Genomic DNA, 14,771 nt, shown 5'->3' with positions numbered 1-14,771 from the left:
GAGTGCTTATTGGTAATGTTAGGGTAAGTATCTGAGAAGTGAATGGAAGTCATTACATTGTCTCCCACAAGTATAACAGTACAGGTTTGTGTGTTACAGTAAGTGTGTGTGGACTAGTGGGTACTTCATCAAAGTCTCAACAACATTGTAAAATACATAAATGTCAGCATGGATTTCTGAGACATTTTCTTCTTTCTCATGCCAGCTGATTTACTGACTGCTGTGTTGAGTGTACATCTTGTGAACATCTGTCAAAGCGTTTGCCAATCTGTACTATACCACATGAAACTTGTGCCAACCTGTTTGAGTGCCCGCTCCATATCTATTCCTTGGTTCCAGGGAGCAGCCGGATTGGCCAGGCAGTCACCAGCGTTACCACGGCGACTAATGTCAATTTTCTGACGGCGAAGGGTGCGGAAGGCCTCGGCCATCACAAGGACGCCATCATACGTTAGAGATGAGGTATACTAAAGAATGGAGGAAAAACATAGAGAAACAAAAGAAATGTTATTATTTTGACAATATTTTAAACTTTTTCGATGGCCAAATAAATACTTCTTCTTCATCAGTCCAAGTACTCAGGATTAAATAAACCCTCAAGTAATGCAAACATTTGAAATGAGAGACAGGCATTAAATAGTTTCCTTTAAAAATGTAATAAGACCCTGTTTTGAAACGGATACTGACTTTACTCAGGCTAAATCACTCTGTTATTTTTTGACCAAGTAAAGCTGAGGTGTATCTACAATAAAACTTTAAATTATACACTGAAAGTCACCATTAGTTTCTAGAATATTGAACTCATTTCTAAAACATAATTGAAAATGTTGGTCTGTTTTTACACATTTTACTGATCTGTAATATCAGAAAATATTATTTTCCATTCCTGTGATATGAATTTTTTTTGTAGGTGATAAATCGTGCCTTTAAAAGCACTATTTCTGATTTTCTGTTTGGTGTTCATTTAAAAAAAACATATCCTCATTGTCTTTTCAGTGATGGTAGCTTACTCTGTAGGACTACATGAGTTTAGATCCACAACAAACAGTGTTTGAATGGATGCTTTCTATGATTTACAAAGCCAAAGCAGAATTTGCTAATAGTGCAGTGCTATACCGTAGCATCTGTGTTACTGCATCAGACCTCAGACCATCTTAACTCCATATGAGCTAACTCATCAGTATGCAAACATGCTGACCTGTGCCTCAGTCTATCTCACCGCTCTGACTTTTATTTGACTTCCACAGTTAACACTGGTGAACATCTATCCACACCACTGTAAACATAACATCACTGTAAATGTGCCAGTTTTAGACAGGCTTATAGTTTTCAAATAGTCAGTGGGCCATTAAAATTACATTTAAATGTGTTTAAAACATGCTTTAAATTTGTTAAATAAATCCACTTTGTTAGGGAATTCCCCTTCATGGTGAAATTTTCTAAATATGGTTTATTTTGATTATATTCTAAAATAGGATGTAGCTCTTCATAAATGAGTTGCCATAAATGATAAAACATTCAATGCTTTAAGGGACCTTAGCAAGAAAAAGAGAAAGGGTGAGAGATTATCAGTATCTGTTCTCTAATAATACTCTTAAAAGTGGTGGTGATCTTGACAGATTGTTTGACAAATTCATTATAGGTAAGACACAGCACAGCGGGGAACTGCACCACACACTCTGCAGCAACAAACCCACCCAGCCCACACACAGCGCCGCACAGACAGAGGCAGTCAAACACACAGTGGGCTACCTTCACATCACAACGGAGACAAGTGGAGAGATGAAACTGGGAGGAAAGAGAGAAGTCAGCGGAGAGACTCTGCCGCTCTCCACGTCTCTGCAGGTAGTTTTCTCTCTTACTGACATCCCTTCATTTGTATCCCAAAAGGTGTGTTTTGGAAGGCTGCACAACCATGTCATCCTCCTTTCATCTCTCCCCTTTGAAACTAAAGAAGCTGCTAGCCGTGCTACTGACAGATGATGACTATAGAATCCAAATCAAGGAGAAAACAACAACAAAACGGAGCCAGCTAGCATACTGTTTATGTCAGAGGGAGGACAGAAACTCTTCGGGATACATAGAAAACAGTATTGGCTTTTAGAAACACCAATTTCTGGGATAATATTTATAGGATCAGTTCAAATCTCCAAGTTCAGCTAAAATCCTCCAAGTCAAAATAGATTTTCCCTGTAAATGTGGATTCTCAAATTGGATAAAACAAATAGTCACACTCTACTGTTCCATATCAGCCCAAGAACCAGATTTATAAATGATGTATGAAATAAAAGAAGCATGTGCCACTTTTCACACAGAAACTAATGTTTAAAAAAAATATATGCAGTGCATTTAGATTGTACAATCTTCATTCATGCTTTACACCAGAGACTTCTATTAGTTAACTGACCTGAGTGAGATAAAGCCATGTTGCAAGCATAAGAAGTCGTGGTCAAAATCTTTTCATTCATTCATTTATTCATGTATTTTTAGCCACTTGTTGTTTGGCTGGTCGGTGAGTCCACCACTCATGATGAATTGTAACAACTTAACATTACTCACCTAACATTTCATCGAGCGCCATTATCAGGTGAACATTTGACTTTGTCCAGTACCATTATATTTATGCTATTGTCATCCACATCATAAAGTAATATTGGAAAATGGATCATGAAGATCAGATAATAGATTTGGAATTAATCATCAGGCCATTATGACTCACAACATCAGCACAAGGAAACAAAACTTAATGTGGCACCATTAGAGGACAATGCCAGTGTCAAGCTGTGGACAGCATACGTCAGTTTTTTTTATTTGCACCCTGCATGTGTGCAGCTAAACAGTGATTTCTAAATCCAGAGCAAAGACTGTGTACATGTTTCTGCTTTTTAATGATATTAAATAATTTTGCTATCGACTGTACCACAGGGAACATAACATAGCAGTGGCAAGGTTAATGACACACTGAAAAACACAAATGTCACTATTTTTTCTTGTCATATGAAAAAAATTAAAATGAGCTTTTCGCCGGTGTCTGGCAAGCATTACATGCGTTACACATGGACAAATATTGGTAATCTGTTAAATATGCTTACACAGATGTTGCAAGCCTATTCATATTCTGATCATGCAATCAGGGGAAATGTGTGAAAAATATTAGACTGATCATAAGCTTTGTGACTGAATTTTAAAGTTAATATATTACTTTTCCAGGTCATTTTCATAATATTTTAAAAAATCTTCAGGCACACTGAATCACTGGGTTAAGAAATTTTGATTGATGGCCAAAAGCAGCTAGCTCAAAACGGGTCTCCAGTGCAAAGAGGACAAATCCCTTTGCTTTTCACACTGCACATTATTACACCAGAGTTCTACTTGGCCTGAGGCTATGAGTTGGCCCAAGGCTAGCTGAGCTCAGTTTTTACACAGCATCAATTAGCCTAGAGCAATTTGGAGGCATCTGTTGTCACTAGAGATATCTGGTGTTGTGTTATTGTGTTGAATCATTAAAATCATGTTTCCTTGTTTGCAAAAGGCATAAAACATCACCTTTTGTGGTTGCAATGGGAAGAAAACCTTTGAATACACTTCATCAAAGATGTTTATAAAGTTCTGAAAATAGAGAACACCTGCAGTTTTATTTTTACTTTATTTTTATATCTAAGCATGGCAACTATGTCTGTTAGTCACAAACATACACAACTGTTGTCTAAACGGTATGGATCAATTGATGCAGTCGACATCCCTAATGGGAATTCATCAGGTCAATCTGAAAATGATTAGCCAATTAAAATGGTCCCTGGGTTAATATTGAAATTCCAATAATGAAGAATATGACCGTCCACATAATGTTGCAGCCTTGAAAGACTCATACACAGCATCGTCTTTTTATTGTTACTACATTGTGTGTGGGTGTGTCCTCTGAGAGACACTGCATGCATGTGAGTTTTAGCTGAAGGACAAGGGACAGAGATCTACAGTGTGATGTATTTTTAATAGGTAGGTGGACATTTTTCCAGTTAATGTATGCACAAATCAAATGCAATTGGCTGCAGGGGACTACCCGGTCCATGGGGTTGTGCTGAAGGAGGACAGAGGGACAAAGAAAGAGACAGAAAAGAAATAGGGGGTGGGAGAGATTAAATAGAAGCACACTAGTATGACAGAGAAAGGGACATCAGCAGTGAGAGAAAAGAGACACTGAGGATGGTGAATGGAGAGAGGCGAAAGGGTATACAGTAAGAGAGACAATGAAACACATACACTGAGGGATGTAATTGTGCATTTGGATACAGAACTGGGAACAAGTTGAGAGAAAGCTACGGGAGATAGAGAGGAAAAAAGTGAGATATTGTGGAGACAGACAGACATGACAAGGAATCTGCATGCACCATGTTAACCTTGACACTATATCACATAGAGGAATTTATGTATTCAACCGTAGTAGGATCAGCCAATTCACTTCTCTGAAATCCTGAGGTCACACTCTTTACGGCAAAGGTGCTGCACAAAACGCACCATATCACACTCTGAATGGTTCAAATGAAGCACATCAACCTGTGACTGGTTACCTGTTTGAAGAAGCTGTATATTTGGCATCTGTGGTGAATTTCAGGTTCAAAGCACACTTTACACACCAATGCCACCACCCCTACAATTTTTCAATTCAATTCAAATTAGCTTTATTGGCATGAATGTGTAACAACAATATTGCCAAAGCATCATACAAACTACATATAAATAAATACATGTGTATTTGTGTGTGTGCACTGCAAATATTTGGGCACAATTTTCTCGTGTATATGTGGATGTAGTGACAGTGTGTCATAGTGGACAAGAGCCTAAACTAAAGTTCTGCATTTTTGTTTCCTGAATAAGGGCTGCTGAAGAGAACACCATGTTGAAAATTACTGCAACTATTACAAATGACATTTGTAGTAGTGGGAGATTTATTTAGACATGATTTTCCAATCTGTATATTTAAGGATGGGACAGCATATTTTTTCACCTTAGGTGGGCTTTCAGATCCCGGGTACTCTCTCTGATCAAGTTTGTTCCAGCGCTGCATCAGTTTGATAACGATAGGCCTGCTGAAGTCCACCAGCTGGAAACCTGTCACATTAGCCCCGCCGTGCATGAACCTCTCCAGAGATATGTCCTTAAAACCCTGAAAGAAAGAAAGATGGAAAGAATATGTGAAAGGGCTGATGATGCAAGCACAGACAAAACAGAGCGGACTACAAAACCACCAAGGCATGTGTGCACCTTTGCTGATCATATCATTCTCCAACAGTTTATCTGATTATTTATACCCCTACTTAATATGGAATGGCTTCCACAGCTGCGAGCATGTCTTGATGCAGAGTGACACTTGGTTGTGAAGTGGTCGTAAAGAGGGATCCATTTGGGAATGGGCCAGAGACAGAGGTAGAGAGTAAAGACATGTGAAGGTTATGCTGTGTTGATGGATGCTAATTGCTAAAAGCTCTGAGAGTCTATCTAGCTTGACCTGAGCGCCCGTTTTTTTACTGTCCTGCAGTGGAACAGATTTCAGGGATTAAGGTTGAACTAATACTTCATTTACTGACGTGACTTCCGACAGCTACCTGCAGCTCTGACTTGAGGAGAGACAAATATTAATATACTAATTAACCATCCTTGGTGGGAATATTAACTGATCAATATGGAACTGACAAATGTGGCCTGTTTATTGTAATAACTGCTGAAAAGACAACCTTGGGGGAAGCTGAACGTCAAAGTAGGGGTTAAAAAAACATTGATTGTGTGTCAAGACCTCATCTTGATCATTTTTGTGTTTCTCATGTAGGCAATGAAAACAAGACATTACACGAACACTCTACTTAACATGCTCAAAATAACAGCCAACAGCAAAGCAATAAAGAGTTCTTACCAGGTTTGCTATGATGTAATGGTAACCTTTGACATGCTTCCCCACACTGACAGCCTGGAAAGAAAAACAGGGACAAATAAAAAATAGTTTCTTTGGCATCTACTGACAATGAATTTATTGTGCTGCACAGAAGGAAACATGTAGGATTCACCATTAACAAATTGACACGAGTTGCCAGAGTTATTTTAATTAAGTGAAACTACAAATGAAGAAGACACTGACAGTTTCTTATGCTGATTAAAAGAAGAGGATAAGCCTGTGAGGACTTCGCTTGTCCTTGGTACCATGCTGGCTCTGGCTCTGCAGCCTCTTTTACATTTAAAGAGCTTCAGCAATGTGTTGTCTGGGTTAGAGCTCTATTAACCTGTCTGGTCCAACTCGATATAAAAAACCCTGCATCCTGTAAAAAGGATGATTTATCTTTATTTGGTAATAAGCTTAATCAAGCCAATAGTGACAGGTTGCTGGCATGGGAGGAAACCTTTTCTTACAAGAATAACATTCACATTTTGTATTAGCAAAATACAGGTACAAAAACTTTGGCTTTCCCTAAAACAGCAACTTATTGCAACTAAAGTCTGATTAAGATATGGTTAAAGTCAGACAACTAAAACCATGAAACCTAGTCTATGAGGTCAAAGCCAAAGGCACTTTACACCACCTTGACCTCAGCACCTTATCTTTTCCGCTTTCTGCTCTGTCAATACATGTTGCCACCAGTGAAAAAAAATTACTACTGATTTTCTGTCTGGTGCTTTTGTGTCAAAACTGTAATTCTACTCAAAAGTGAAATCTGTAATCACATTGGGATGGAAGAAATGTGGCACAGTGTGAGATTTTTGACAAAGGAGAAATAAGCATCTTCATATAGACAAAGCCTAATTAATTATTTAATTAATCAAACAGTTTTTCTTTATGTCTCTCTCTCACCCACACATATCAACAGCTATGTACTGACACAGACAGATGAACACACACACACACGCACACACAGACTGCAGCTGGCAGAGGTAGACAAACAGAGCAGTCTCTGTCCCTGAGCACGGATGCTAGCCAATGCCAGCACTGCAGAGCCCACTGAGACAGGAGTGTGTACGGGTGTGTGTCTGTATGTCTGTTTTAGCATACTCTTGTGTGTGTTTGTGTGTGTGCGCGTCCGTCACACCACCGAAGCCAATTAAGAAACTGTCTGTCTGTCTGTCTGTCTGGGATGCTGTTACTGGTGTGTGTTAGTGCGTGTGTAAATGTGCGTGCATTTAAAAGCTGGTGTGTGTGTTTGCCTGTTAATATGACCTGATAAGTGTGCGTGTGTGTGTGTGTGTTGGGGGTTGTTTAGCTGTGTGTGCCATTGAGTTTGTCGTTTGTCAGATGTGCACACAGAGGATCAGATGTGATGACAGGTGGCAGAACCAATGGGATGTAACACTGAAACCTAAGTCAAAGGGCACACACACACACACACACACACACACACACACACACACACAGACGTTTGTGCCACCTGTCAGAGCTCAACCGTCAAGCAAGACAGATAATCTGATGAATTTAGACAAGCGTAAGGTGTCAGATTGTGTGGCTTCATATACTGTATAAGTGTCTGTATGCGTGTGTGTGTGTGTGTGTGTCTGTGTGCTAGAAATCTGCATCTGAGTGGACAGTATGGTGTGTTTACTGCAATTATATACTGATGTAGCTGTTGGGGAAGTCACATTTTTCACTCCACATTATGAACTCTGGGGGAAAACTCAAATCTTGTTTTCTTCACAGATGTCAGAAAGCATAAGGAGTGCTGTTGCAACTAGCTGAGTGAAGCAGACAGCAGGCAGACAAACACCAGTAACTAAATAGGATACTATAATTGGTAATGTAATACTTGTTGAGTTGTTGTAATGGTTCTGGATTTAATTACTTTACAACAAGCTTGTAGCATGTACTCTGTTAATTGTGGTTTAAGGTGATAATAATGTCTCATTGCAGTGTGGCTGTACTACACTATTAAGCGTTAAATGCTGTTAAGTCCAGGTCAGTGAAGAAATCTCTGCCCTGTCTGCAGTAATCTCATTGATAGTAACAGTGCCACATTAAACTATTGCGTGGCATCCATTAAAGCAGTATCTCATGATCTAAATGCGGCAGGGTCCTTCAGGTTCCAGATCAGTGTCAAATAATATCCTGTGCCTGCAGTAAACTAATAGTGATTTATTTATTTTGTAATCTTGTGATGTACTGTCACATGGGACTACAGTGTTGATGCAACCTGTGATGTAGTGGTAAATAACCACCAATTAAAACTCATGATAATATATAGTCAACTAGTTAGTTAATTATCAGTTAATTAAAATGTACATTTCTCTATATTATTAATTATATAAGTTTACAATACATTTTGTGCATGAATATTATTTTGGATTAGAAATGGTAGCATATTGAGGTTAGGTGGGTTTACATGCCTGATAACTTTACTGACTACAGCACAACAATGCTTTTGTAATACTGTGTATCGCAGTGTTATGGTTACATTTGTGTGCTCAAAAACTTTAGTGAGCAGTATAATATTACCTGTTCTAAGATGCTCTGTAGTCTCTCAGGCTCTAGGTCAATGACATATTTCCTCTCCTGACGTCGGTCCAGGTCCTCCAGGAGTCGTCGGTATGCTGCCTCATTGAAACTCTCCACACAGATAGCACTCACCTGGGTTAACACACATGAATGTATTCAATGGAAATCAGAATGGCATACACAAACAGTATGTAGGGATTTGGTCCTGCATGCAACCCACAAGCAAGTTAACAATTGTGTTTGAAGACTGAACAATTAAAACATCATTCTGATTATGTGTATGCTCTATGTGTGTGTGTTTTTGGCCTGTTTCCAGGTGGTGTGTGTTTGTGTGTGTCCTAACCTGCCATCCGTTCTGCCCCGCTCTCTCCATAATTGCCTGCAGTATTGCATAACCTAGACAACAGAGAGTAAAGGGAAAAAGAGAGAATTAACGTACTAGGCAGAAGCCGTACTTGGGAATTGGAGTCATTATATTGTTAAATGTTTGCAGCTAAAGCCACAAAATCCCACCAGTATTTGCAAAATCCTTGATCTCAATTACCACAATGAGTCTGCATAAGTTGCTGAAATCAGCAAAGCATTTCCAGGTGTGCATTACTTTCCAGCAGATTCATCAGCCCATCTCATTTACCAAAGCAACACCCTAATGTCTTGTCTTCAAGCGTGAGGGTAGCATGTTTAGCACCTCAAGCAATCCTCTCTTGAATGTCACTTTATCAACCAACACACATAACTTATCAGTTCAAAGCGTTATGTGCCAAAAATGTTCAGTTTCTGTTGATAGTGACATTTTATTGGAATTAAACTTCTCATTGCGTCTTGTTCAGTAGTGAACTTTGACTTAAATGCACCTCATTTGAGAACACACTGCCACTTATCAATTTTATAGCCTGGAACAAAATTCAGAATGTTCTTTTTCCAGAAAATAAGGGAACATTTTTGAATAGGGTGAGTATGCCTCTCAGCGTGCTATTAGATGAGTTTCAAAGTTAATATGATCCTATGAGCAGCAGGTGGCAACATCAGTGAACAGCTGTCTAGTTGGGTCAAAAGAAGTGGAAAAAGAACAGTAATGTGAGAAAACTATAATAAAGTATATACTTTATTATATTGGCATACAGCTGATGATTTTTATCATAATGATATCTGTCAAACATTCAAATATGGTGTCTGCTCTGAGCTATAATGGGAATTAATATCTCATAAGTCACATAATAAAAACACAGAGCATGATTTCACCTTCCCTAAAAGAATGAATTGTGTTTGTAATTAGGCTTGTGAATTGTTTATGTGTATGTGTTTTTTTGTACCGTCTAACTTAAATATTAATGTAACCCATGCACAAAGTTGAACATACATTAATTTACTGTATCTGAATTTAAGCACGTCTTGGTTCATGTGTATGTATGTGGACACACATCAGTTTGAGTGTGTGTGTGTGTGTGTGTGTGTGTGTGTGTGTGTGTGTGTGTGAGAGTGTGTGTCAGCAGGCTGTCTGTGGAGCAGAGCAGAGCAGGGAGCATAAAACAGATCACAGTGTTACTGCCCATTTTCTAGCACATTACCGGCAGCAGGGCCTGATGGGAACTTATAATGAAGGGCCCTGCCTTGGCCAAGTCAAGGGTGAGCACAGCCCTAACTTTATGCATCCATCCTCCGCTCCATTTCTTCCTCCTTTCTCTCTTCTGCCTTTCAGAATATGCTACTGTACATGCCCAGAGGCTTGTGATCCTGTGTGTCCTCTTACTCCTCCTGCCTGCCCTTTCTGTAAGCTGCCTCCCTCCACCGCCTCCCATATATCTCCACTTCTGCTCTTTCTGTCTCCTCCTCCGTCACCTAGTTTGTCTTCGCCTCCCTTTTCTCGCACCTGTCTTTCCTACTTTCTCTCTTTTCGGCTGCTCCACCAGCTTGACTCACCTCACCTGTCTCTCCTGCTCCCCCTCTTCCCTCCTTTTTCTCCCTCTGTTCCCCCTGGGTACTAACTCAGACAACCTGGAGTACACACACACACATATACACACACTGTGCAGCTCACTGATTCTTTAACACGCCGCTATACCATGGTCTGGGGACTCTGTGTCATGTTTGACCTGTGTTTCTTTCCCTGTGGCAGGGAATTAGTCTGTGTGTGTGTGAGATAGAGAGGGAGAGAGTGAGAGATAACAAGCCAAGCATTCCCATGATAGTGGTTAGGGGCCGAAGGCGTCAGCTGTGCCTGCTCCACTAACTTACGTGCACTGCATGATGGGATGGTTAAATTAAAGGCAGGTGAACGCTCCAAGAGTTGATGCCAGACCCTAGTTTCTGGCTGAAAAGTTCCAAATTGCACCCTTGTTTCTGCAGCTGTATCCTTTCATCAGGAAAGTACAAAACCAGTAGCACAGCCTTTGTGCTTTTTCCACAAGAATACAGGGCTAAATTTGGGAGTTAAATTAAGGCCAAATAATCCCAGGCAAACAGACTTTAAAAAGATCATTATGACTTGATGATATTATAATATTGTTCTCAGTATGCCATGCCAAACTGAACCCAAATTAACAGATAACTTTTCATGCAAAAAAGTGTTTGGAACCAGACTAATTTGGAAATCTATTTCAATCTTATATCACTGATTTTTTAATTTTAGCACTTGTTATCACAACAGGGTTTATGAAGTGCTGGTGGTGCCATAAGGACACAATGCTGCTCCAGTCACAGTCATTTAGACAGTTCACTAGCAAAGACCGTGCTAATTATAAAATGTAGTATAGTCAGATAGCGAGAGGGTTTGGAAAGGACAGGACAGGATGAAGGGGTTGAGAGGAGGGATGAAGAGTTTCGAGACTAAGGGTTGGGCCACATTTTGAAAAGCATCTCTTTTATCGTTCCCCAAAGTTAGTGTTACTGGACTTAGCAGAAGTTAGCTCTTTGGATTTCACTGAGGACGTTGTGGATGTAGCTGTGGTAAGCTTGGGAAGACCTATGGCCAAGGATTTTAATGATGTGGTTGGTTTCTCTTGTCTGGAGGTGGTAGAAGCTGCTCTGATGCAGAAGGAGTGACTGGAGTATAGTTCAGGAAAAATCCCACATTTGAACCGGATGGTAGAACCAGATGCATGTGGCAACTCTGCCTGATTCGGTGGTGAACAGTGAGTCTTGCGGAGAAGCGTGGTGGTGTAGTCTCTAGTTTATGTAGGTTTGGATTGGCTCAGATAACAATTTAAATGGAAAAAAGTGTTAGAGAGGCTGAGCTGATGCTTCATTTGAGGTTAAATCAGAGGGTGTCTGGGAAGTTGATAGAAATGTCGGAGAGGCTTGCGTGCTGAGAAGGGTAGTAGGTGGATGAGGTTGGGGCGAATTCTGAGCATCTTTTAAAAAATAAAAGGAGGAACATCGCTTCTAGGGTTGAGTCGATAGATGGGGATAAATATATAGGATATTTGGATGCAATGGGTGAGGAGGTCTGTTGTAAGGAGGTCTGTTGTAAGCATTTTTGTGTGACTTAAGGTTTTGTCTTTTGTAGGTCTTTGATTAAAATGTGGATGTGGGGGTGACAGATGGAAACAGGAGTTTTATAAAGAAGTTTATACCGCTAAGGTACACGTGGATGGTAGAACTTCTGGTTTTAAGAACTGAGTGAGTCAAAGTGATGAAGCTGGTTAATGATGTGTCAACGGAAGGAGAAGGCAGGCTGAATGGAGTTCCCCTTCGAGGGAACTCGAACTGCGTCGGTGACGACACTATGGGAACGCCTCTGGGCGTGGCAGGGCAGAATTATGAATGAAACTATTCAATTCTATTGGTGTTGCTAAAACGGTAGCATGTGACGGCGTAACTGGAGGCGTATATAAGCACGCCGGCATTGTTTGAAAGCTCGAATATTGGAAGATCGTCTTACCTGGAAGTTCCCGACGAAGCAGAAGAGATCATGTCTGGTAAACAGTTCCGACAGTGTGTTTTTCCTTGTCCGCGCTTCATCACGGCTGGGGATACTTACGAGATGTGTGTTTCGTGCCTAGGGATGTCGCACGCCCAGGCAGCTCTCGAGGGGGCTGCCTGCAGCCATTGCGAGGCCCTGTCCCTGAGGGTGCTGAGGTCTCGTGCGGCTCTGATTTCGGTGGATGGTCGGATGCGCTCTCCCTGTGGCTCAGGCCCCGCGGTCGCTGAGGCATCGCAGCGGCTGCGGTCCTGGGGATCACAGCGCAATATCTCCGAGGGCATCGGGATGGCTGAGGCCTTTTCCCGGTCCTCGTCTGCTGACTCCCCCTCCCCACTTCCCCGATCGGGAGCACGTTTTTCGGCTTCTCCCGCCCGAGGTATGAGTCTGGAGAGGCTTGCACAATCTGGCTCCGAGGAGATAGACGTGCTTAGCATCATGGAGGAGGACTTCCGGGAGCCAGGCCGACGTCATCAGTCTTCGCCCAGCTACGATGAGTTATTGGAGGTGGTGATCTGCTCAAAGACTGTGACCAAGGGGGAGGCCCCTCTGAGGAGGACTTAACCGAGCTCCGTAGAGCTACGGATTTAGCGCTTCATGTCACCAAGGACACGGCCCGTTCCATTGACCGCCCCATGGCAACATTGGTGGCTACAGAGCGCCATTTGTGGCTCAACCTCTCGGGCATCCAACAAAAGGAGAAGGCTTTCCTCCTCGATGCGCCCCTCACGACTACTGGCCTGTTTGGTGAGGCAGTAGACACTGTCGTCAGCAGGTTCCAGCACATCAAAACGCAAGGAGAGGCGTTTGAGCAGTATCTCCCCCGCCGGTCTGGGTCCAGGACAGCAACGGCCGAGGAGAGACGAGCAGCCCTCGTCTAGCTCCTACTGCCAGAGCCAGAAGCGAAGCGTCGCTTCCCGTGGTCCCCCTCAACCAACCTGGGATGCGAGGCGGCGCTCTTGCCCACAGCTCCCAGAGACGACGGATCTGAGGACCTTCATTCAGTCTCGACAGGTTTCAAGTAGGGGGGCCCACTACCAGCCCCCCGCCTCCCTCCCCTCCGAGTTCCCCTCCCTTGTGGCGGCTCAGGCAACAGGCGCTGTTTTTCCTGCCGTCTCGGACACACTAGCCACCAGCGAGCTCTCCCCGGTCTGCCCGCCTCGAGGGGTTGCAGCATCACTGTGAAACACTTTCAGAGAGTGTTGGGTCTCATGGCAGCAGCGTTAAGTATAATACCTTCTGGCCTACTGCACATGAGAGCCCTGCAGTGGTAGTTGGAATCCAAGGGATTCTCCCCGAGGGGAAATCCACTCCGTCTGATACGGGTTACGAGCAGGGGCCTTCGTTCCCTGTCAGTATGGAGGAAACCTTGGTTCCTGTCTCAGGGTCCCGTGTTGGGAGCGACATGTCGCCGGACAATTATTTCGACAGACGCCTCACTCACGGGGTGGGGCGTGGTCATGGACTGCCGCTTTGCAAGAGGCTCCTGGCAGGAGCATCATTTCTCTTGGCACATAAATTGCCTGGAAATGTTGAGGAGTTTTCTGCCCGCCCTCCGCTGTCACCACGTCCTGGTCAGGACCAACAATACGGCAGTGGTGGCCTATTTGAATCATCAGGGGGGTCTGCGCTCGCGCCCATTATGCAAGCTGGCACATCAGATCCTCCTGTGGTCCCAGCAGAGACTGTTGTCTCTCAGTGCGATGTATATCCCTGGGACCCAGAATCAGGGAGCAGACCTACTGTCGAGACAGGGGCTGAGGCTCAGAGAATGGAGACTCCACCCCGAGGTGGTTCGGCCCCATAGACGTGGACTTGTTTGCGTCTCAAGAGACTACGCACTGTCCACTGTGGTTCTCCCTCTCGCCCCCAGCCCCGCTAGGGCTGGATGCCATGGTACAGACATGGCCAAGGCTGCGTCTGTATGCTTTTCCCCCAGTCGCTCTGCTCCCGGAGGTTCTGGAGCGGGTCCGTCAGGATGGTGTCAGCCTACTATTAGTATCCCCGTTTTGGCCAGCCCGAGTGTGGTTCTCGGACATAATATCGCTCCTGGAGCTCCCGCCCTGGCAGGTCCCACCCTGGCAGGTCCCACCCTGGCAGGTCCCTCTGAGGAGAGACCTGCTGTCCCAGGCGGGAGGCCGGGTCTTTCACCCACGCCCCGCCATGTGGCAGCTGTGGGTCTGGCCCCTGAGGGGGCGCAGTTCCTGGAGGCGGGCCTGATGGCAGAAGCGGTCGAGACGCTACTCAGCTCCAGAGCCCCGTCCACGAGAAGGATATACAGCCTGAAGTGGAAGGTGTTCGCCACCTGGTGTAGAGAACGGGCGGTGGACCCAGTTATGCTCACGGTGTATGTGGCTGCGTTTCATGCCCCTCTGAGGGATGGGC

General features: G+C 43.3%; 1 protein-coding gene across 1 annotated transcript in view; it reads right to left on the bottom strand.

Moving 5' to 3' along the window:
• Nucleotides 1-251: 251 nt before the first annotated feature.
• LOC123986096 (glutamate receptor 4-like) overlaps nucleotides 252-14,771 on the bottom strand; it is a 77,570-nt gene continuing 63,050 nt past the window's right edge. Inside the window, exons 4-8 of the mRNA XM_046074177.1 lie at nucleotides 8,811-8,863; nucleotides 8,468-8,599; nucleotides 5,909-5,962; nucleotides 5,006-5,164; nucleotides 252-467 (exon numbers count right to left, since the gene is read on the bottom strand). Coding sequence (XP_045930133.1) covers nucleotides 252-467; nucleotides 5,006-5,164; nucleotides 5,909-5,962; nucleotides 8,468-8,599; nucleotides 8,811-8,863 — 614 coding nt within the window. The remainder of the gene's footprint in view (nucleotides 468-5,005; nucleotides 5,165-5,908; nucleotides 5,963-8,467; nucleotides 8,600-8,810; nucleotides 8,864-14,771) is intronic.

Source organism: Micropterus dolomieu, linkage group LG17 (genome assembly GCF_021292245.1).
Source record: "Micropterus dolomieu isolate WLL.071019.BEF.003 ecotype Adirondacks linkage group LG17, ASM2129224v1, whole genome shotgun sequence".
Classification (NCBI taxonomy): Eukaryota; Metazoa; Chordata; class Actinopteri; order Centrarchiformes; family Centrarchidae; genus Micropterus; species Micropterus dolomieu.
This window is presented reverse-complemented; position numbering and strand designations above follow the sequence as displayed.